Source organism: Hippopotamus amphibius, chromosome 13 (assembly GCF_030028045.1).
Source record: "Hippopotamus amphibius kiboko isolate mHipAmp2 chromosome 13, mHipAmp2.hap2, whole genome shotgun sequence".
Taxonomy (NCBI): Eukaryota; Metazoa; Chordata; class Mammalia; order Artiodactyla; family Hippopotamidae; genus Hippopotamus; species Hippopotamus amphibius.
In genome coordinates, this window is record NC_080198.1 from 24,719,165 (window position 1) to 24,742,601 (window position 23,437).

General features: G+C 38.8%; 1 protein-coding gene across 1 annotated transcript in view; it reads left to right on the plus strand.

The window, feature by feature from the left end:
• The window catches only part of ADAMTS9 (ADAM metallopeptidase with thrombospondin type 1 motif 9), a 168,365-nt gene that overhangs the window by 18,424 nt on the left and 126,504 nt on the right, over positions 1 to 23,437 (plus strand). The window contains exons 4-11 of the mRNA XM_057705101.1: positions 9,747 to 10,036; positions 12,301 to 12,384; positions 12,485 to 12,600; positions 13,595 to 13,635; positions 13,748 to 13,853; positions 18,257 to 18,403; positions 19,660 to 19,801; positions 21,757 to 21,861. Coding sequence (XP_057561084.1) covers positions 9,747 to 10,036; positions 12,301 to 12,384; positions 12,485 to 12,600; positions 13,595 to 13,635; positions 13,748 to 13,853; positions 18,257 to 18,403; positions 19,660 to 19,801; positions 21,757 to 21,861 — 1,031 coding nt within the window. The remainder of the gene's footprint in view (positions 1 to 9,746; positions 10,037 to 12,300; positions 12,385 to 12,484; positions 12,601 to 13,594; positions 13,636 to 13,747; positions 13,854 to 18,256; positions 18,404 to 19,659; positions 19,802 to 21,756; positions 21,862 to 23,437) is intronic.

The window sequence follows — 23,437 nt, forward strand, 5'->3', positions numbered from 1 at the left end:
TAGCCATTAGCCCCATGTGGCTCCTGAGCCCTTGAAATGGGGCTGGTGCTGCATGTTGAAAGGATAATAATTTGCATGTATTAGGTTAAGTAGAATATAGCATTAAAATTAATCTCATCTGTTTCTTTTGACTTTTTAAAATGTGGCTACTAGAAATTCTTACTTCCATGTGGGTCTCACATTTTATTTCTTCTGGAGAATGCTGGCCTGGAAGACCCCAAGCCATGTGTGTCACAAAGGGACCTGTGAAGCAGGCATCAAATGCAGGCTGCAGACAGCGCAGGGTGATCATGGGCAACTGGTACCCCACTGGGCAGAAAGGCCAGTCTTCCGTTACTGCTGAGAGAAGAAGTGAGTCAAAACCAACATTTCCTAAGGAGTGTTCTGCAGGAATTTCATATCAACACCAAACAATCTCTCAGTAAAATACAGGCCCGGATACGTTCAGCATTTTATGCTATTTCAAAGAGACGTGCTTTAAATAATTTCTCAAGTTATTTCAAGGGTGCCTCAGTTTCCTGATTTATGAAATGGAGATAATAGTCCCTATCACATCTGGTTGCTGTGAGGAATAATGGGTTTAATCCATGTAAAGTTCTTCGGAGAGTGCCTGGCACAGAGGAAAGCATAAAACAAATGTTAGCCAATATTATGGTAACAGTACCATCACATGGATGTGGTAGTTAGCGCATGTAGTTGAAGGAGCATAGGATGTTGAGTGAGGGAGGGTGTGGCAGGGCCTTTGGGGCAAGTGCCCCAGCTTGTGCACCTGAGTCAGCAAAGTTACCTTCCCAGGTAGCTGGAGGCACCCACCCCTTGGAAGGTGGTGTGATGACCCTCAGACATGCCTCCCACCACCCATCACCGCCCCTTGAACTACAAGAAGCTTCTCAATCATTCTTTCCCAGCAGCATCTCCTTCTCTCTCTAAAAGGAAGGGCCATCAATACATTCCTCTTCATCTCATTCTATTTCCAGGGACTTTTCAATCCCCTCATAAATTGGCCAAAATCCTATAAGTTTCCCGATTCCATGGATAAACAAAACGTAGGCTGGTTTCTTTCCTGCAAGACTTCTCAGAGCTCTTAAAATGCTAATATGTATGCAGAAAGTCCCAGATGTGAATGCTGTGTAAAGTGTTTTGCAAACCCACCTGATTTGTTTTTGGAAATACCTTCTGGGACTAATGTTCCGTAAACCACTCCTGGCGAAACATTGTCCATAAAGGTTCTGGCCAGCCAGAAAGGAAATCACTCCACCACTGCCCTTTGCACCCATGTCCCATCAGTGCTGTGCGTGGAGTGCTGTTAGATGCTGGGCATGTCACCTCCCCCTCCCCCCACCCCAAAGCTAGCAGTTTGTCCAGAGAAGTGGTTTTGGGGAAGTGACTCTTGTGAGTATCTAGGAATTCACTGTTGTTTTTCAGGTTATCAAATTGAAGACCCTTAAAAAAATTAAACCTTGGTGATTTTCATTCATACACTTTAGAGCTGTATATACACAGAACAATTCCTTCTCTGAGTTCCTTCCCCACCCAGTTTCTGGAAACACATTGTTCTTTATTATTAGAACATTCATTGGTTTTATGACTATTTTTGTTTTCATGTTTTATCTCTTTTTTCCCCCTGCATTGTGCTTGTTTATCCATCTTCCTTGGCTCTCAGTAGACTGTGGCTCTCATCCCATGGAGCCCCTGTCTGAAGGCTTCATTGAGCAACTCTTTGAGGGCATCTTAGACGTGACTAGAATAGAGGGCTGGGAGCTGCCATCGACTTCCACTTTTTGTTGCCTGTATGTTATCAGCCTTTGGAGCCAGTTAAAAGGCGGAAGTATTTGTGGCATTTCTTTCCATCTAATTACATCTCAGACTAGGTCTTCCCACGTCAGTCTGCATGTGCCTCTTACCTAGATTCGAAGCTCTGAGGGAACAGGGGCTGGTCTTTATGGCTTTCCTTCCTTCCTCCCCTCCCTCTCTCCTTTTCTTTAGAAGATTCTTTCAAAAATAGAATGGTTTTATTTGAGAACCCTGACGTCAACATTCTAATTTATAAAGAGGGGCTATTTTGCATACTACTAGTAAAGCAATCACAGCTAATAGTCCTTACCGCATTACATGTTTAATGGATCTTTCCTGTGTTCCATGCTCTGTGCCATGCGTATTTTACATATTCTCTCTTTTAACCCTCCCAGTTACCCTTTAAAGTATGTGCTGTTAGTATCTTCATTTTACAGATGACAAAACTGAGCCTTTAAGATAGGAAATTGCCCAAGAAAGGGCAGCTAGAGCAGCGCTAGGGCAGGAACACGAACCAGGACTGCTCTGGCTCTAGGATCCGAGTGTGAAACCACTACCAACTGCAGTCTACTTCCTTCTGGCTGTCAAGTCCTGGAGAAGCAGAAAGGGGACTTACTAGAATCCTTGCCCGCCTGTCTTCCCTTTGGTCCTGTGCTATGATTCCCCTGCCCACTTAGACCACGAGGTCACAAGGTGGCTCAGTGCCTTAGGGAAAATTCAGTTAAATTTTGATAAACCTTATAAACATAGAGAGCAATAATTAACTTCCCAGCTGTTAAAGTTAACATTCGACTCTCCTTAGCTCAGCCCCAGTGGGTGGGAAACACTCAATGAGTAACTGCAGAATAACCAGGCCTGCATGTTATTTTCTAAAATAATTCCAGTTATTTAGTAATGTCATATGCATTTTATTGCATGGCAATGTGAAAGGAAGCTGATTTAAAACATTTTTACCAGTAAATAAGCAAATGTTTAAGTTTTTGGCTGTCAGGCTTTTTAATATTGATACCATCTTAAATTTTTATGATACTTTCTTTTTAAAGATCGGCCCCAAGTTTTACTTCTGCTTTGTTGTTGCTGTTGTTTATTTCAACTTAGCCAGTGCTTTGCACAAAATAGGTGCAAAAAAGAATATTTTAAAATTCAGTTTATAATTTACAAGGAATTTTCTATACACTTTCTTATTTAATTCTCAAAATAGCCTTAAGGTGGAAACAGCTATTTATATACCCATTTAAGAGGTCAAGAAACTGAGGCCAAGAGAAGTGATTCAGAAAAGGTCATTTAAGGATGTAAACAGCTTGTCTTTAAACTTATTTTAAGCCAGAAAATTGGTTTTTAGAAGAATAATCACTCTTGGGACTTCCCTGGTGGTGCAGTGGTTAAGAATCTGCCTGCCAATGCAGGGGACACGGGTTTGATCCCTGGGCCAGGAAGATCCCACATGCCGTGGAGCAGCTAAGCCCATGTGCCATAACTACTGAGCCTGTGCTCTAGAGCCCACAAGCCACAACTACTAAGCCCGCACACCTAGGGTCCATGCTCCGCAATAAGAGAAGCCACCATAATCAGAAGCCTGTGCACCACAACGAAGAGTAGCCCCCACTTGCCACAACTAGAGAAAGCCCGCACACAGCAACAAAGACTCAACACAGCTGATAACTAACTAAATTAATTAATTTAAAAAAAAAAGAATAGTCACTCTCCCTTAAACGGTTCCTTTTAGTTCTAACTCATTATATGACTTTATAACTGGTAAAAATAGGAAAAATAATAACAATATTTATTGGTTGCTTTCTGTGCGCTACATACTTTATATGCATAATCTCTAGCTGTTTCTCACAACAACTCTTTGAAATAGGTACTGTTCTTACTCAGCTTTATAAGTGGAGGAAATGAGGGTGAGAAAAAGTCAGTTAACTGCCCAAGGTCAAATACACCTTGAAGCTTGCTTCCTTCAGAGCAGGAGATCTTAGAACACTGGCTGTTAGTAGTAGTGTAAGCATCATTGTTCCCTTTTGTAGTTCTCAAGGCCAAAATAATTGTAAAAGTCAACATTAAGTCATGTTCTTGGAATAAAGCATTGTAACTATAGTGCCTATGACTTGGCATTAGGAAGCACACAACTTCAAGTTAGAGCTTTTTAACATGCCAAAATTTGTTTACAGTCACATGTGAGGGTTCAAACTGCAAAATATTTTACTTTTCTCTGAATGCAAATGTGCATTTGATTCTTGGAGATATCACATGCTATTTTTTTTAATTGGCTGGTTTTTTAGAGCAGTTTTAGGTTCACAGAAAAATTAAGAGGAAGGTATAGAGATTTCCCCTACATCCCCTGCCCCTGCACGTGCATAGCCTCGCCATTATCAACATTCCCCACCACAGGATACATTTGTTAAAACTGATGAACCTACACTGATACATCTTTATCACCCAGAGTCCATAGTTTACATTACAATTTCCTCTAGGTGCTGTATATTCTGTGGATTTGGACAAATACATAATGACAAGTATCCATCATTATGGTATCATACAGAGTATTTTCACTGTCCTAAAAATGCTGAGTGCTCTACCTATATATTCCTCTTTGCCCCAGTCCCTGGCAACCACTGATCTTTTAATTGTTTCCATAGTTTTACCTTTTCTAGAATGTAATATAATTGAAATCATACAGTATGTAGGCTTTTCAGATTGATTTCTTTCACTTAGTAATATGCATTTAAGAATCTCCTAGTATTTTCATGGCTTAATAGCTCATTTCTTTTCAGCGCTGAATACTATTCCACTGTCTGGATATACCACTGTTTATTTACCCACTTACCTACTGAAGGATATATTGGTTGCTTCCAAGTTTTAGCAATTATGGGTAAAGCTGCCATAAACACCCCATGAACAGGTTTTTGAGTAGATATAAATTTTTAGATCCTTTGGGTGAATACCAAGGAGCATGATTGCTGGATCATACATTAAGAATATGTTTAATTTTATATGAAACACCCACACTGTCTTCCAAAGTGACTTATACCATTTTGCATTCCCAGCAGCAGTGAATGAGAGTTCCTGTTGCTCCAAATCCTCATCAGCATTTGTTGTTGTTAGCATTCTAGATTTTGGTATATCATGGCTGTTTTATCTGTATTTCCTTGATATATGATGTGGCACAAATTTTCATACACTTCCATCTGTATGTCTTCTTTGATACAACATGCTACTTTAAGATTTGAACTAGGCCAGCGTTGTTCATAAGCTATTTAGTTAAGTAAACATGATAAATTTTTTAAGAATCCTTCAAGAAGAAGAACCACAAAAAAATGATTTCCTATTTCTGAGTCTCCTATTTGAACTTCAAAGAAGAGGCATGGCATGAAAATGGTACAGCCACTATGGAAGGCAATTTGGCAATTCCTCAAAATATTAAACATAGCCTTACCATACAGCCCAGCAATACCTAAGAGAAATGTAAATATAGCCACACAAAAATTTATACATGTGTATTTATAGCAACGTTATTCAGTTGAGTTGTTGAACCCAAATGTCCACCAATTGATGAATGAGTAAACAAAACGTGGTATATTTCTACAGTAAAATATTACATGGCAGTAAAAGGTAATAGAGTACTGATACACGCTACAACATGGATGGACCTAGGAAACATTGTGCTAAGTGAAAGGAGCCAGACACAAAAAGCAACATATTGTATGACTCCATTTGTATGAAATGCGAATCCATAGATACAAAACATAGGTTAACAATTGAGACTGGGGGGAGAAGGAAAATGGGGAGTGATGGATGATGGGTACAGGGTCTCTTTGGGGGCAATAAAAATATTCTAAAGTTAGGTAATAGAAATGATTATACACTCTATAAATACACCCAAAACCACTGAACTGTATACTTTTGAAAGTATGGATTTTATAGTATATAAATTATATCTCAATAAAAAGTAATAACAAATGTAATGCTTTATATGGGTGAAATGAAGAGCAAAAATACACAGACCATTTATACTGTGCTTCCTGCCAGGGTGAAATTTCATTATGTGGTTCATTCTGATAGAACTATTAGCAAAGTGACATTGCAAATTTCAAATGCTAGTCTCAATTCCATTATGTTACAAGGTCACTAAAGAGAAATGTGAATGACTTTCTTTTTATCCTAACAATGTGTGTCCCTTGGTAGAAATTTTCTCTGATACTGACAGTTTCTATTCAGAGGCAAGAGAGTTGAGTAGATATACCAGTGATAGTGTCTGTTTTTTCCATTGTCACTAAAAATGTTCCTGCATTTGTAGTCATAGTGAATATTTGAATCTTTAAAGCATTTACTCTTTGTAATGCCAAATTCAAAACTGCTTGCTAAAATGGTTAATGTGGTAGAAATTAGTTGGGCTAATTATGTCTATAAATATTATTCTAACTCACTAGGATAAAAGGTCAGATGGGTAAAAGACTGGGAAGTATGTATTAGAAGATGTTGCTTTTGATTCTGAAGAAGTAATTTTATTCTTGCATTTTTATACCACATAAAGCATACTGAATTTTTTGTTTGATACACAGATGAGTTGTGAATGAAATGTCTTATAGGTTGCTCTCTGTTAAAACTCTTCTCTGTTAGAAATCTCTTTTAGTGACTCATGCCTTAATTTCTTCAACTTTGCTACTTAAATAAGTGTAGCTTTTTTCCAGTCAGTGCCTTGATTTATCCTCAGGTTTCCCCATGCCCTAGTCCCCTCTGATGATTCTCTGAGAGATGATTCCCATGAGTGGTCCAAAGAGTGAATTCTATATAGCATTTCCTTAGTGTTTTTCTCACTGCAGTTATACTTTTCTCTTTTCTCTCTGATAAGTCAAAATATTTATGGAAGACAGTAGTAAAGAGTATCTACTTTTCACACACTGATATATTTTCTTTTTCTTAACAGCTTTGTTGAGATATAATTCACATACCATATTATTCATCCACTTAAAGTGTCCAGTGGTTTTTGGTGTATTCACAGATATGTGCAAACATCATCACAGTCAATATTAGAACATTTTTATCACTTGAAAAAGAAACCCTGTACCCGTTAGCTATCATGCCCCACCCCTGCCATGTCCCCACCCTACCTCCAGCCCTAAGCAGCTAATCTACTTCTGTCTTTATAGATTTGCCTATTGTGGACATTTTATATGACTAGAATCATATAATATGTGGTCTTTTGTGATTGGCTTACTTCACTTTACTGATACAGTAAGGTTTATCAAAATGTTTTATAGTGATAAAAGGGTCATTCATCAGGAATAGTTAGCAGTTATAAACATATGCACATCTCATATCAGAGCACCAAAATATGAGGCAAAAACTGACAGAAATGAAGGGAGAAATAAAAAACTCAACAATAATAGTTGGAATCTTCAGTACTCTGCTTTCAGTAGTGGATAGAATAGCTAGGCAGAAGAGTAACCAATATATAGAAAACTTGAACAACACTGTAAACCAAGTATACCTAACAGATATCTGTAGAACACTCTAACAACAGCAGAACACACATTCTTCTGAAGTATACATGGAACATTCTCGAGACTAAACCATATGCTAGGCCATAAAACAAATATCAATAAATTTAAAAGCATAAAAGTAATGCAGAGTATCTTCTCTGACTATAGTGGAGTGAAATTGGAAATCAAGAACAGAAAAAAATGGAAAACTCAAATATATTTGGAAAGTAAACAGCACAGTCCTGAAAAACCAAAGGAGAAGTTGGAAAATACTTTGAGATAAATGAAAATGAAGACACTACATATCAAAACTTATGCGATGCAGCTAAAGCATGGCTTAGAGGGAAATTTATAGCTATGTCTTAAATGCATCTATTAAGAAAGAAGAAAGATCTCAAATCAATAATATAACCTTCCACATTAACACTTGAAAAGGAAGGGAAAACTAAACCTAAAGCAAGCAAAAGGAAATAATAAAGATTAGAGCAGAAATTAATGAATGAGAATAGAAAAACAAGAGAGGTTTTAAAACCTTTGAAACTTTGCTGATTATACTAAACTTTATTAAAGTATTTATAAAGGACATTAAACAAGGATAATTTGTTTTCAAAAAATAAGTGACATATTTTAATATATTAAAAAATATTCAATTTTCAATGTGGCTTCCATACACCTGTTGTGAAAAGGTGTTTAGTGTTTGTCAGAATACCACCAGGCAATGTCTTTTTTCCAGTTCAGGTTCAGTTTAGAAACTGTCAACCAAACCATAAGCCCATTTCAGTCCCCAGCTCTTGAGCAGTCTTGCCTGATGGAAAGAGCACTATTTAGGGTGTTGGTCAAATCCCTGCCTGATTCCTGATACCACCACATCCTGTATGTGACATTGGACAAATTGTTCAATCTCTTTGAGATTTATTTTCCTCATCTGTAAAATTGAGGTATTTTTCTCAGTGTGAGAAGAATTATGAAATAGCATATGTAAAAGAGCCCAGTTCAATATCTGGCATGAAGTAGGTGCTTGATTAGTATCTATTCTGTAACCATTGATGATTTAAAAATGGAATGATAGCCTTAGTACCTATATGGCATGGGTATACATATATGAATACTCTTGTAAGAAAGACTGGAAGAAAAGTAGTCTAATTTTGAATCCTACTGCATACCAGGCTTAGGACTAGTCATGTTATCTATAGCTAAAGCACTCAACTTGGGCAAAATACACACCCTGGCCTAAATTGATTGTTTTAGCAATAGGTTATAATGGTTAAATATTTGAGCCCTTCAAATATGAAACCACTTAGAGTTTTACTTTTTTGTTGTTGTTATTACTGATGTAATAAATTCTATTTCTTGTGTCTTAGGAAAGCATATTTCTTAGTCGTGCAATTCTCTTTCCTGTTTGGACTACAAACTGGTGGCATTAAAGCTTTGAAGCACATTTATGATTTGATAGGCAGGATAACTGATTAAATTCTGTTTTTACTCAAAGCATAATTTAGCAGGCCCTTTTTTGCTTATTCCTTTTATTGTGTGGTTGATGACTTTGAATATTTTCACCAGCAACACAAGCTTCAAACCAAGTTCAGTACTAGTGCTTATCAAAACTTTAACATGAATTTGAATCACTTAGAGATCTTATTAGAATGTCAATTCTGATCTGGGGTAGGGCCGAAGAGTCTATATTTCTAACAAGCTTCCAGGGGTTGCCAATGTTGCTGGCCCACGGACCACGCTTTGAGTTGCAAGATCATGTAGAATCAAGAGGTATGTTGGCTAGAGTCAGAAATGAGGAGAGCTTATCTGGTATTATATGTCACAGTCCCAACTACCAATTCATACTCCCTGAGTATATTCTACTTCCTTAACTGAGCCCTGAAATAAATTAATTAAAAATTTGAACACACTGAACAGCAGTGATCCTATTCTTACATTTCATGCATTACAATGATTGAATATGGTAATAGAATAATACCTTGTCGTGCATTTTCTATAGTTCCTTTGTACTGTCTATTAACTTACCCACCTCTCTGGCCCCTTTATACTGTATCTCATTGAATATGAAAAGTGGTGTACATGAAGCACCTCCATTTCCATTCTCTAGAGCCCTATAGCTGCGTTGTTGGCCCTTACTCTGTGTATGGCAAAGAACAATGAATACAAAGCACTTAAACCCTAGACAGACTTTTGTTACCAAATGAAAAGAATAAGCAATTGTTTCCCCTAAACTCAGACCTGATTTTCTAATACCTTAAGTGAGCATTTATAGAAGCTTCCAGGAAAGCTAATTTCAAGTCCTTAGTCATTCAGACGAGAGCACAGATTGAGTTTCAACTAGACAGTCCACAGCATGTAGAACTTGATTTTTTATGTAATTTGACTACAGAGGCATTATTTTAAGACGTGTCAGATTAAATTCTTAATATGAAATAGATGTGGCTCAAAATGTAATGCATGCCATCTGATTTGTTACAGAACACAAAAATAGTCACAGTAAGGACAAGAGGAAAACAAGGACGAGAAAATGGGGAGAGAGGAGTAGCCTGGCTGAAGACGTGGCAGTATTAAAAAGCAGCTTAACCACAAGGGCGCTTTCTGCCTATGGTAACAAGACGGACAGCACAAGGGAAAAGAGGACCCACAGAAGAACAAAACGTTTTTTATCCTATCCACGGTTTGTAGAAGTGATGGTGGTGGCAGACAACAGAATGGTTTTATACCATGGAGCAAACCTTCAACACTATATTTTAACTTTAATGTCCATTGTAAGTACATTCAAAAGGAGGTAATTTATGATGTCCCTAAATATGCCATTAGGGAATGGGTTTCCACCCAGTGCTTTGGAGGACCATTCAGGGCTGGCATTTCAACGATTCAGGCAAGTGACTGAAGAGAACTTAAGATTGTTTATTGGCTGCCTTTTGACAGTGACAATAATGGGTATCAACAGTGAGTGTTTATTCTGTGTTAGACAGTGTGCTTCTTACTTAAAAGGCATCATTTCTAATCCTCCTGGCAACTCCACTAGGTAGATTGTCATTCCCATTTTGTTGATAAGAAAACTGAGCCTCAGAGGAGTTGAGTCGCTTGCCCAGGGTCATGTAAAGCTAGTAAAGTGGCTTAGAGACTACGTGTAACCTTCAGCCTGTCCTTCCCAAACCAGTGACCTTTGACACGTGAACTTGCACAGCCAGGCGTGGGTTGCCAGTAAGACTTTTCAATGTTGGTTGTGAATCAGAGTCACTGGTGGAGCTTTGTAAAATGTCTCTATCCCCCTCCCCAGGATTCTAATTAAGTAGCTCTGAGATGAGGCTTAGGAATCTCTCACTCCCATTCTGAATTTTTCTACTCCCGTTTTGGACTGAAAAAGTAATAAATTTGCACGCTGGAAAAACAAATCAAGCAGGTCCAAAGACTAGTGAGAAAACCTAAGCGCCTTTCCCTACCCAGGATCCCAGGCGCCTTCCCAGAGGCAACCACTGTGATAAGTTTATTAGCCTGTGTTTATAACCAGCACTGCCCAATAGAAATATAACGCAAGCCACATATGTAATTTTTTAAAAATATAGATGTATGTAATTTGAAATTTTCTGTTAGCCACACACACACAAAAGAAACAGATAAAATTAATTTTAATCATGTATTTTGTTTTATATCTAAATGTTATCATTTCCAAAATGATTAATGAGACTAACTTTTTTTTCCCATACTAAGTCTCTAAAACCCAGCGTGTGTTTCACACTCAGAAAACATCTCAGTTCAGGCAAGGTGCATTTCAAGTGCTCAGTGGCCATGTGGCAAAATGGCTACCATGTTGGACAGGGCAACTCTGGACATTTCTTAAGCAAATTTGTATGGATAGACGTTTTTTTTTTTTCAAACAGAGATTGGGTATTCTCATACACAGTGTTACATATTGCTGTTTTCTTGAAATACTGGACATTATTCCATAATAGCCCATATGCTCTGCCTTCATTCATTTTAAGCCTCAGCATAGCATTCCTATGAATAGATTGATTCTAGTTTATTTGAATGGGAGTCTACTAGTATTAAATTCCACCAAATGAATATGAAAAGCAGCCTTTTGGGAACATTGACTTGGAGTTTCTTCTTCCCTCTCCATGGTCTGTGGTTCTCTTTGTGTTTCCCCACACTGATGTGAACCATCCCCCTGTGCTCCCCACCCCTCGCCCCACCTGCCTTCCCTCCCCACTCTCGCTCACCCCCCTTTCTCAAGCTCAGTCCCACATGCCCCAGCCCTCTCCTGTCCTGGAGGAGGGAAAGGAAAACCTAGGCAGGCCTTGCATAGACTCAACTCCATTTCTACCCCATAAATTCAGACCTGTCAATAATTTTGATGACAAGCATGGACTCAGTGTCAAATTGACCTTGGTTTAGAATTCTGGCTCTGCTACTCATCACTGGCTGTTCAGTCTTGGACAAGTTGCTTCAATTCTCTGAGCCTCAGTTTCCTCATTTGTTGAGCAAAGATTGTAGGCACACCTAGTCACAGAAAACTTGCTGTGCAGTTTTCAGCAAGGATGTAGTCCACAGTAAGCATTCAGTGGATGTTAGCTCTCATAGTTAACAATAATAATGAAAACAAACAAAAACACCCAGGTTACCAGAGAATACAAATGGTTGGTGCAGCAGCAGTATTAGCAAGCAAGTGGTCCACATGAGATTCCATAAATGGCAATCCAGCTTCAACTGGGATGAAAAAGCTTGATCAAAAGTTAATATCCAGTGTTTTGGCACAGAGAACTGCTAAGTTATGTGGCAATGCAGTTTCCTTGGAAAGCACCTTGAAATTTAAACTTGTTAGCATTCATTACTGTCTAAAACTGCCATCTATGAATGTTGCAAAGGGACTTTTAAGAAATGTTTGTTGACTGAATGAAAATTCGTAACTCCAAAATGCATATGTTACGTGAACCGTAAAAAGAGGTGGAGCCCAGCGTAAGAAGTGAATTGCTTGTTGCTTACATGGAGTTCACAATTAACTTTGAAAAATTTATCTCTGTTGCAGGTAGCGTCTATCTATAAAGACCCAAGTATTGGAAATTTAATTAATATTGTTATTGTGAACTTAGTTGTGATTCATAATGAACAGGTAATAAAGTTATTTTCTTCTTTCTTCACTCTGTATCCGAAACAGCATATCTAATGGGTGCTGGTACAGTGGACCAACCATAATTCTTTTCTATATTTAGGAAGGACCTTCCATATCTTTTAATGCCCAGACAACATTAAAAAACTTTTGCCAGTGGCAACACTCAAAGAACCATCCAGGTGGAATCCAGCATGATACAGCGGTTCTTGTAACAAGGTATATAGATGTGTTATTCCTCCAATCTCTTAGTTTCTGGTGAAGTTGATTGGATGAGGTCATATATTCCTGGTAGCCAGCCCCTACCTAGTCCAGGGTTTTTCAGCCTCAGCACTATTGACATTTTGGATCAGATAGTTCTGTGTTGTGGGGACTGCCCTGTGCCCTGCAGAATGTTTACAGCATCCTTGGTCTCTACCTACTGCATACTGGTAGCTCCCCCTCCTTTTAACTGTGACAACCAAAAGTGTTGTCCAGACATTGCCAGATGCCCTCTGAGGATGAGGGAGGGGATAGGGAGGGCAGAATCATCCCTGGTTGAGAACCAGTAACCCAAAGCTGCCAAGTAGGCAATAAATGTGTTAGGCAGTCCTGAAAGTAAACACCCTTATAGAGGGGGCAGCTGCCATGCAGATTGAGCTGGTCGTTACTGTGCAGGATATAAATCCAGTGTGGCCAGCTTTTGTGATTGTGTAAAAAGCCAGAAATAAATTTTTTTTTTAAATGTGAAATCTCCCAATTTTTAAATGGTAGCTTCTAGCTCAAAAATATTTAAAATGCTGTGCGGGGCAACAAAGAGGTATGCTAGCCTACTTGTGTCTCCCATTGGCCATGGTTGATATGGTCACAAACACTTACTCTTAAATCAACTTAAATGAAAGGCATTTAGAGCCTTCTCAGAATGTTGTTTCAGAAACTAGAATCGCTTGCTTCAAGATATGAGGAAAAATCTTGGATGGGAATGTTTTCACTTGCCCTTGGCTACCCCTGTGGCAGAAGGAGACCTCTCAATGTAGCTTTTAATCTGTAAACCAGATTCCTAAACTTTTTTGAGTTGCAAACCCCTGGCTCTGTTAGTTTGCTTTTTGTAAACCGCCCCCCAACCCCCTTCCCTAAAGTGGTGGTGTTGTGAATACCTGGAAGATTCTAAAGTGTTTGCTTGTATTGACATTTACTCTTTGGTGTCAAGGCCCTAAGTCTGCTTTGCTTTCAGACAGGATATCTGCAGAGCTCATGACAAATGTGATACCTTAGGTGAGTCCGCTGTGCGTATCGTCTGTGGCTACAACAGTTTATGACATGTTTTTCTTTCAAGCCACAAATGCTTTTTAAAGTAAATCCTTCTTTTTCTTCCCCCTTCTAATAGGTCTGGCTGAATTAGGAACCATTTGTGATCCCTACAGAAGCTGCTCTATCAGTGAGGACAGTGGATTGAGTACAGCTTTTACAATAGCCCATGAACTGGGCCATGTGTACGTTTCTTTTCCATATTTTCATTTAATTCGGAGTGACCTAAAACTTTTGTTCCTTTGCATCAGTGATCATTCACTTGATTTTAAAGGGTTTAAGACACTTCTCGAATCCTAGTTGAGTTTGCAGGATTGAAAAGCTTTGAACCTAATTGGGAGAAATGACTTTGACTTTCGGAAGCTGAGTACGTTCAGTGCACCCTCTTTAGCCATAGCTCATGTGTCTCTGTGGGTTAATTGTACAAGTTTTCTCGGCAAGGTCTAGTATGCTCCTTTCCTACTGCAAAGTGGAAGAAAGGGGGCCTTTCTACCCCCACCACTGAAGCAGAGGGTATATCAGTGCAGAGAACTTACCTGATGTAACATTTTTGTTTATAGGGTCCTCCAACATTGCTGTGACCAGCATGATTCTCCCAAACCTACATCATTCCTGACTTTAGTTATACAAGACTGTCCTTTAGATATTAGCCTCTGGGAACAGAGCTATCCCTCTTTCAGGTGAAAGAATGAACAAAGATACAGAGAAGAAACCATTTCCTAATTATGGTCACTAAATGTCTGGTCGTTATGAAATTGGTGTTTCTTTTTTGTTCTTTAGAGACAGAGCCTGGTTAGAACATGAGGCAAAACAGTATAAATTTACTCCAAATTATCCTGATTTTTGATCTGCCTTCTTTTCTTTCTAGAATGATTAAATTACTTATCCTATATCTTTTTGAAGTAAAAAATTTTCATCAAAAGATGAAAAAAATTCATCTCAAAAGATGTCCTTAGTGTAATATAGCTGTGTATCAATCTGCATGTCAGATGTCAACTTTATTTAGAGATAGCATCATCTATTAAGCAAATGTTTAAGCTTTTCGTTCACCAAATGTTTTTCAAGGCATGTTATGTGCAGTGTATTGATAGATGTAAAGCAAGATGCATATATAGAGGTATCTCTAATCCAGTTCCACATATAATGAATATATTTTCAAGCATATTTTAAGATCACACCCCATTTTTTCCCAAAGGAAATATCATCAGATGCCCAATGTTTAGAGAAGAAAAGAGGCATGACTTTCAGTTAAGCCTTTGTGGCAGATCAGAGTCCTGCTTAGTCAGCTGCCTCTCTGTCCTTTCATTTCTGAAACACCTTCATGAAACTCAAGGATTTCTTGGAACTAGGTTTGAAGAGTACTGATTCCATCAACATTTCCCAAAGTACAGGGCTCTAACACTGATTCCAAGAGAATGGTCTGTGGGGGAGAAAAAAGAGTTTTGTAGTCACAGTGATGTAAAAAAATTTTTCCTAGTCTAGCCATGCTTGGAGTATCAAGGCCAAATGCATGAAGTAAAGGCTCTGACAAGTCCTGTATTTCATTTATCTGAGTTTCCCCAAAACTTATTTCAGCAGACTCTTTGAGGGATTTACATTTGTTTGTTTTACATGAAATCTAGTAAATTACTTTACACTTTTAAGGAGGCATAGATTTCACGGTGAGGAATAGTGTGGCATTTCGATGGGGCAGCTATTTCTGCTCCAGAGAATGGAATGGGGAAAGTTACAGAGATGGGAATATATTGAAAGGGCAAGAGTTTGTGTGATTAACAGATTAACATTTCCCCCCAAAATATGGCTAACAACAATATACTGTTTAAAGAAACATAATTAATTTCCTATTAACTCCTTTCCCCCAAAGAGTTTATAAACCACTTTTAGATAGCCAGTTTATAAAATTGACATTTTAAGGAAAGTAAGAATTTTGAGTAGCAAAAACAAAATATTTTAAGCTATAGAGAAGTCTCAACTCACAGTTAACAAACATCTCCCCCTGCAAAAACCATGTTGTTGACATTGTTTGAGGAGCTTTCATTTACGTTATCTCCCTTAATCTTTACAATCCCCACAAGGTAGATATTATTGTGTCCCTGTGTTTAACTTAGAGATATTAAATTACCCAAAGTGTAGTAGCTAATGCTGGTATAGGAGCATATGATGCTGGAGCACCAGTCCTAAGGTAGAGGCAGCAGGCAGCCAGATACCCAAGTTCTGGACAGAATTATTCTAACATTCCCTTTGACTTGAGGAAAATATATGCTATCTCCCTTCCTGTAAGATGGAAACAATACATATACACCTTATCTCAGAAGTGTCAGGAAATAAGAAATGAAATAATTGGTGAATGATGTGAGTTGTGGCTTAAAAAGAAAGTGTATTCTAGCCCATTAATGAATTATTTTTGTTTTGGCGCTTTGTCTCTTAATGGTAGCTTTGTTCATATTTTAAGAAAAGTGAAAATCCTTTTAAAAAAAAAAATGTTACCATACTCTGTAACAGATTTTCTAATGAACTTTTTCAACATTAAATGTTAAGATGTTATGGCCATGACTTTCTGATAATATAAAACCCAAGAGCTGCTGGGAGGAAAAAGCAACTGACCGTGTATTTGTTGAGCATCATAGTATGTTCAAAAATAGCTCCTGCCTTCTCGTACAAGCTTCATAGACACCCAGAATCTAGAGTCAGGAAGAATTTGGGAGGTAATTGAGTCTCTACTGAATACAGAAATCCTTACACAGGATTCCTGACAAATCTTTCACAACTTGCCTCACAGGAGAGAATGTAGTTTGTATATATTCCAAAACAGGAGGTTTTAGAATCAGATCCAAGTAGACACCAATCCCAGCTCTCTTAGTAACCATGTGACCTTGATCAAATATTGATAGTTAAACCTCTCTACAACTCAAAGTTTCCTTTTCTGTAAAATGTGGATAGTAATAGCATACTATTCATTGGGTCAAATAAGTAATTAAATGGAATAAAGCATCGAGTGCATTTAACACACTGGCTGGTGCATTGTGAATGCAAAAAAAAGTCTTGGTAATTATTTTTTTAGTAGGCGCTTGATGAACAGTTATTGTTATACAACCCCTGCTATGAGCAAACGTGCCTGACATTTGAATGAAAGAAAAAGTTTTCTGTTTACATTATGAAATAAACTGGATTTTATCAAGTCATGGTGGGGTGGCAAATAAACACCAGCTCCTTTGCACCAGAGAGAAGTAAACAAGGAAGATTTGAAAGCTTTGCTCATACTAGGTTTGTTGATGGAGGTATTACACTGACTCTGCAGCTAGGATTTGGAAACCTGGGCAGTCATTCCTTTAAGAAAATAGACTCTTAAGCATGTATCACTCTTCAGTTCACCAAGAGAGCTGGAGTTTTCCCATCTTACATTTCCCATCTGGCAATTATTGAGGGAACCAAATTTTTGAAAGAAAAAGGAAATCAAACAGGAAAAATTACTGGGATGGACTTCACAGACTTTTATTCCAGCTTATACTTTTATATGAAACAAGTCTGCATACTTCTGTCTGACCCCCTTGTTTTTGTATCTCAAAATGAACTAGTGAAGGGAATTCCTCCTTAAATGCCAAATTAATCACATGCATCAATTTTGTGATTGGGAATAGTCATCCAGAGGACAGCCCCATGAGCTTGTTACCCAGTGGATAATTATCTTACTCAGAAAGGCATGTGGGTCATATAACTGATGTTTCTGGATTGAGAAAAGCTTCCTGTCACTTTTTGCCCCACTTCCTCTCCCTGAGCCAAGAATGGCAAATATGTGTTAAAGCTGCTGCCGAGTTCCCTCCCAGACCCAAGAGGACGTTGGCACTCCATCACAGCCTTTTCTCGGGCGGAACCTGGATTAGTTTAAGAATCCTTTTGTGCCCAGATTTTCAGGAAGCCAGCACCAATCAATTGTCATTGGCATGAAGCATGAAACTACTTGCCATTTCTGAGTTAAGCCAACTGAATTGGCATGCCTCTGCTTTCCGTGCTTGCAGCTTTTCTTAATGGGTTTTATTGTGCACGAACTTTGCATACCTCTCTAACAGTATACTTGCATGGTTTTAGCATCTGTCAGCCTTACCCAGAAAGGAGGAGATGCCAAGACCCACCGTGAGCCTCTCATTAGGAAGCTTTTGGCTTCAAGTTTTGACACTTGACTGACTCTTTATGTGCACAACGTTATCATAACCTGCCAAATTCTTCACTCTGTAAATTGGCCTGTAACAGCTTATTAGGAATTCCAACTACTGTATTCTAGCACCAACTACAGCACATCCAGAGCCTCTGCAATTCCGGAAAGTACAGCTAAACCAAATAATGGCCCAATGTACATCTTTTTTTTTTTTTACATTAAAGACACTTTGCATTCATTTGGATCAGAAGTATGTTTTACTCTACTCCCTACCTTTAATCCTCTAGTAAGTTTTGTTCTGCTCACTAAGATTCAGATTCTAATCTATAATGCAGTGGTCAAATTTTTTGTTACATGCATTCTCAGAGCAATTATAACAGCTCGATCCCTTACTGTTTATTGACTTTTTTTTTATCATTGTCACTTTGGCCTTAGGTTCAACATGCCTCATGATGACAACAATAAGTGCAAAGAAGAAGGAGTCAAGAGCCCCCAGCATGTCATGGCCCCAACGTTAAACTTCTACACCAACCCCTGGATGTGGTCAAAGTGTAGTCGAAAATACATCACTGAATTTTTAGAGTAAGACTTGAACTTTCTTTGAGCACAGACTTCATGCTAGTATCTGGCCTCCATGCAGTGAACTAACTGTGGGAAAGAAAATGTAGAGTCAAGCATTCCTTTTGAGTTGTTATTTTTGTTGACATTCCTGGAAGGAGGGAAAAGAAAAATACTCTCTGACATCTGTGTAGCTCATGTCCTCAACCAGAATTTAGAAGATTACAGACTGAGCTTAAGAAAAAGGTTGGGATCTTAAAGAGAGTATGTAAATGTTCCTTCGTTCTTGGTAAAGCTGTGAAATTCGTTCAGATGTTGGGGAAGGGACCATGAATGTGATGACATGAAGGAAAGCCACAAGTATTTATATGCTTCTAAGTTAGTAATTTGAGGTTGGAAAGGGGTAGGGAAGTGAGACACCCCCAGAGAACATTATGTGGGTAGAGGAAAATTTCAAAGACCTCCATGTTGTCGAATTGAGAACATTCTCTGTCTCTCTCTGTCTTTCTGTCTCTCTCTTTCTCTCTCCTTTTCTATTTCCTTACCTCTTCCTCCTTCTCTCTTTTCTTGTTTTTTTTAAGCTTCCCACAAGGCTGCTCAAGTATTCAATTACATTTTACAATATCTTTGTGTCACAGATTTATTGCTTTTCTCTCCCAGATGTACAAAAGGTTAAGTGATTGTCCCAAGGTCACTGGGTGTATATTTCCCCAACCACAGGGAAGACGGGGTTTTGTTAATCAGAACTCACTGGGTGTGAATTTTCCAGAATTGTGTTTGCAGAAACGTGAAAAAACTGGCGAGTTGCCAGGTTTTTTTTTTTGTTTTAACCAGATGATCTAAAGTGTGTCTTACTGTAGTCATTGATTCACTCACCCCTCTAATCAGCAAATATTTACTAAACACTTGTTGCTATGGACAGGGCCCCATGCTTAGGTGAAAAAGGCAATATTTTTACCCCAAGATGCTTATACTCTGTTGGAAAAGATGGCAAAATATAAACAGATAATTGGCCCGAAAGGTGATAAATTCTAGAACAGGTACATATTTCCTCCTGGTTATGTTGTACGCATAGCCGGTTGTTCCACAAACAAGTATACACCAAAAACAGAACTTTAGCTCTGGACTGAAGTTTGGATGAAAAGAGTAAAACAAGTACAAAAAAAGAACCATCTTCTGTACCTATAAAATGACAGAGTGGCCTTCACTGTCGTCTAGAGCCTTTAACAATCACATCTTATCCATTGCCCTCACCATCTTTGTTCTTCTGCCTTCCATAGCACTGGTTACGGCGAGTGTTTGCTCAACGAACCTGAATCCAGACCCTATCCTTTGCCTCCCCAACTGCCAGGCCTCCTTTACAACGTGAATAAACAATGTGAATTGATTTTTGGACCAGGTTCTCAGGTGTGCCCATATATGGTAAGTGCCTGGGGGCTGTTTCTACCTTCATAAGTGGATTCTGGACTTTTTTTTTATCCATAGTTTTCCATTGGATTCTCACTTTTTAACATAAACCACTCATTGAGTGGTCTATTGGCTATTAATGACAATAGTAATAATGATGATGGGGGTTAATAGGAATAGTGCTCAGTGTGGGATGGGGCTTTACCTGCACTTTCTCATTTCACTCTCAGCCCAAAAGGAAGATGCCGTTACCATTTTCATTTTGTAAGTGGGAAAGTGAGGTTCAGAGAGGACAAAGTTACAGAGCTGGTAATGACAAAGTTCAGCCCTTTTCTTGCCTTGTCTCCTTTTCTTCCCACTGCCTTGTCCAGATGACTTTTATTATGGGGACTCTTCTAGATTCAGTAATTCATGAGACAAAGCTGTTTCCTTGTTTTAGCTTGTCAAGGCTGTGTCCTATGACCATCTGGGGCTTGAAATCATTTCTGGTGGTAGCTCAACTGGCAAATGTATGTGTTCTGGACATTTGGACCAATAATATGACCCAGTGGTTATCAGGAGGCATATCAGCAGAACTGTGCTTCCGTGGAAAGCCCCATTCTGTTCTTTTAGTTGTTTGTTTGTTTGTTTGTTTTTCTGGGAGAGGTTCAGAGATATCATGGTGAATTGGGAGGTATGGTGATTCCATGGAGATAACCAAAAAACTGCATAAAATTTATCTATGATTATATTAATTTCTCTGTTACTCATGATAGCAAACATTAGGAGTAATCCACATGCCCGAGGATACAAAGGTTAAGCAAACTATAGTATCTCCATTTCATAGAATATGATACAAAAATGGAAAAGTAACTACACATGGGAACATGCTCCAGCTATAGTTTTAAATTAAAATAACAGGATAAACAATTGTTTTACAAAGTATATTCTCAATGTAAAAGGGGGGGGAAGCTTCAGGAAAGACTGGATCATTTAAAGCTTTTTTTCTATTAAAAAAATTATTACCTCCTGCATTTTTCTGCTGTGAGCATGGTTCATTTTCATCATCGGGGAAAAATTATCTTTAAAAAGGGATGTCTTGAAATAGAGCTAAACATATCAACTTGGATAACTCTAAAAAACGTATTGTGTAGAGGGGGAAAACAACAAGTTGTAGGATCTATCTGTATATTGTGAAATACCAAGCGGCATTATTTGTTGAAATGCTGCGTATTGTTGGTAAGTAGTTACACGTTGGTAGTAAAAGCAGTGGGAGAGAGGAGATGGTGAGCATCAGCAGGACGATGCTTACCTGTGGGGAGAAGGGGAAGGGACTGGGACTGAGAGTGAGTGTGCAGGGCACTCAGCTGGGCCTGTGACGTCTTCCTTCTGTGTTTGGGTGGTGGACACATGGATATGCATTGTGTTATTGCTCATACTTTGTGTATATCTGAAATATTTCACAGTATTTTGTCCCTTCTTTCCTCTGACAACCCCGGAAAGCCCTAGAAAAGAGCCATATTATGATCATGATAATATATGGCTTAGAAGGAAAAAACACCAGTTTTAGCATCAAGCCAAACCTAAACCCCAATCACAGTGTAACTCGAAACCCACTCCACACAGCTGCTTGCAAACCTGAACTCACATCACATTTCCAGTGTGATACTGAGCCTGCCCTTTACTCTTTGCCAGCCTCAGTTTCCTCACATGTAAGATGGAGAGATGTTACCAGGACCAAATGACGTGTTTCTGTTGCACAGTAGTTCCCCTTTAGCACCCGCACAAGTCCTACCAGGCATAGAAATGTGTCTCCTGGGCTGCTCTCTATATCCGTTGGAATATTTTTTCATTTATCAGACCAAGAAAAAAATCCCTTTCTAACCTACGTTCTACAACATTGGCAAAACGTTAGTTGAAAGCAACCCTTGCCTTGCTTGTTACCATCTAATCACATTGTCACTGAATTGTCATTCAACTGAATTGCGCAGATGCAGTGTAGACGGCTCTGGTGCAATAACGTGGATGGAGCACACAAAGGCTGCCGGACTCAGCACACTCCCTGGGCTGATGGGACCGAGTGTGAGCCTGGAAAGGCAAGTAACACCCCAACCCATCCGTGTGTCTTGGGGCAGATGTGGGCAAGATTTGGGCTGTAGGCTCAGTCACCATTGTTTAGAATATAAGTTAATACAGTATATTTCAGCATGTGTAATACTTTTGTAAGGTAGGAAATTAAACTTATTGAAAATTGTGCAAACTTACTTTATAGCATAATACTGACACAAGGGACATAGCTATCATTATTGCCTCGATTTTAAGACATGCTTTTTCTCATTTCAGTGTTTTTAAAATCCCAATGTCCTTTTCCATTTATGGGTACATTTAATGTGAGGTTGCATTTCTTTTTCTTTTCTCTCCCTGTCTCACCCCTGCTGTCTTTTGGGGTGGCAGTGGAAGCCTGTTACTAAGTTGGTGGAACATCTTAAAATCAGGGAAATAGGGAAAGACTTACTGTGCTCACTACTCGGATACCAGGCTTTTCCCAGCCTGTGTTAATCCCTTTAAGGAGCTGTGATGTTACCTGGGATATATCCAAATCCAAATTCTGAGTTGGTTATAATGGATCCCACTTATTTGTTAATAATCAAACAAATCTGCTGCTTGTACAACCCAATGATAACAATGTCCCAGCAGCTAGGAGTATGATTAATGCAACATTTTGCACCTGGGATTTGGTTACAGAAAGTTTAGCTATACACCTGATTTTTTAAATCCATACAGAAAATGATGTTCTGTCACTTACCTATGATGCAATCCCTGTACTATGTCTGAGTCTCATGTCATCCTTACAGAAGTTTTTTGCTTTCTTCTCTCACTGTCCGCTTGACTCACTTTTGATATTTTGTTCTCATCTCATTTTCTGTTCTTCCACTTTACCTTTTGGAATCAATAGCCCCCAGAGCATTTCCTTGGATACATGGGGCCCTGAGAGATGGAGAACCTAACTGTCCCTTCTCTGATTTTATATATAGGGAAGAGAAAGGAGAAGTGACTCGCCGAAGGTCATTCAGCTCATCCAGGGCAGAGTCCTCACACACCCTGGCCACTCCCTCCCCAGTTCTCTCCTTTGCTTTCTTGGTCTGAAGGGGCTGCGGGGGTCCACAGGAGTGGCCATAACTGCAGCTCACTGAGCTCTTTAAGTTTCCGTGGTCAGACAGGAGAACTAGTGCTTTATGCACTCATTTCTCAGAGTGGTTTTATTTATTTACTTTTATTTTTAAAATTTTATTAGAGTAGTTTTATAAAATTACAGTGAAGATAATTTTACACTTGACTTAGCTTGGTTACTCTGTCAGCTCTGGTCTCACTCTCTATGGCTAGGACCTCGGCAATGAGAATACAGCTTTCTCCAAGGACTGCCTAAGAAAACTGCATAAGGACACAGGCATAACAGCTTCTGCACCACACCTTTCATTAGCTTAAAAAATATATAGATCTCCTTGGCCAGAGCGAACCTCTCATTTTTTTTCAGAACATTTAACTCAGTGTGTTGATGGCCAGAGGATCATAGGTTTGAGTGGGGATATGATTCTCAGGTTTCCATGGCAATCATCAAGAATTCACTCATTCTTCCTAAATGAAGATGTGGCTTCAGAGTCCTTCTAAACA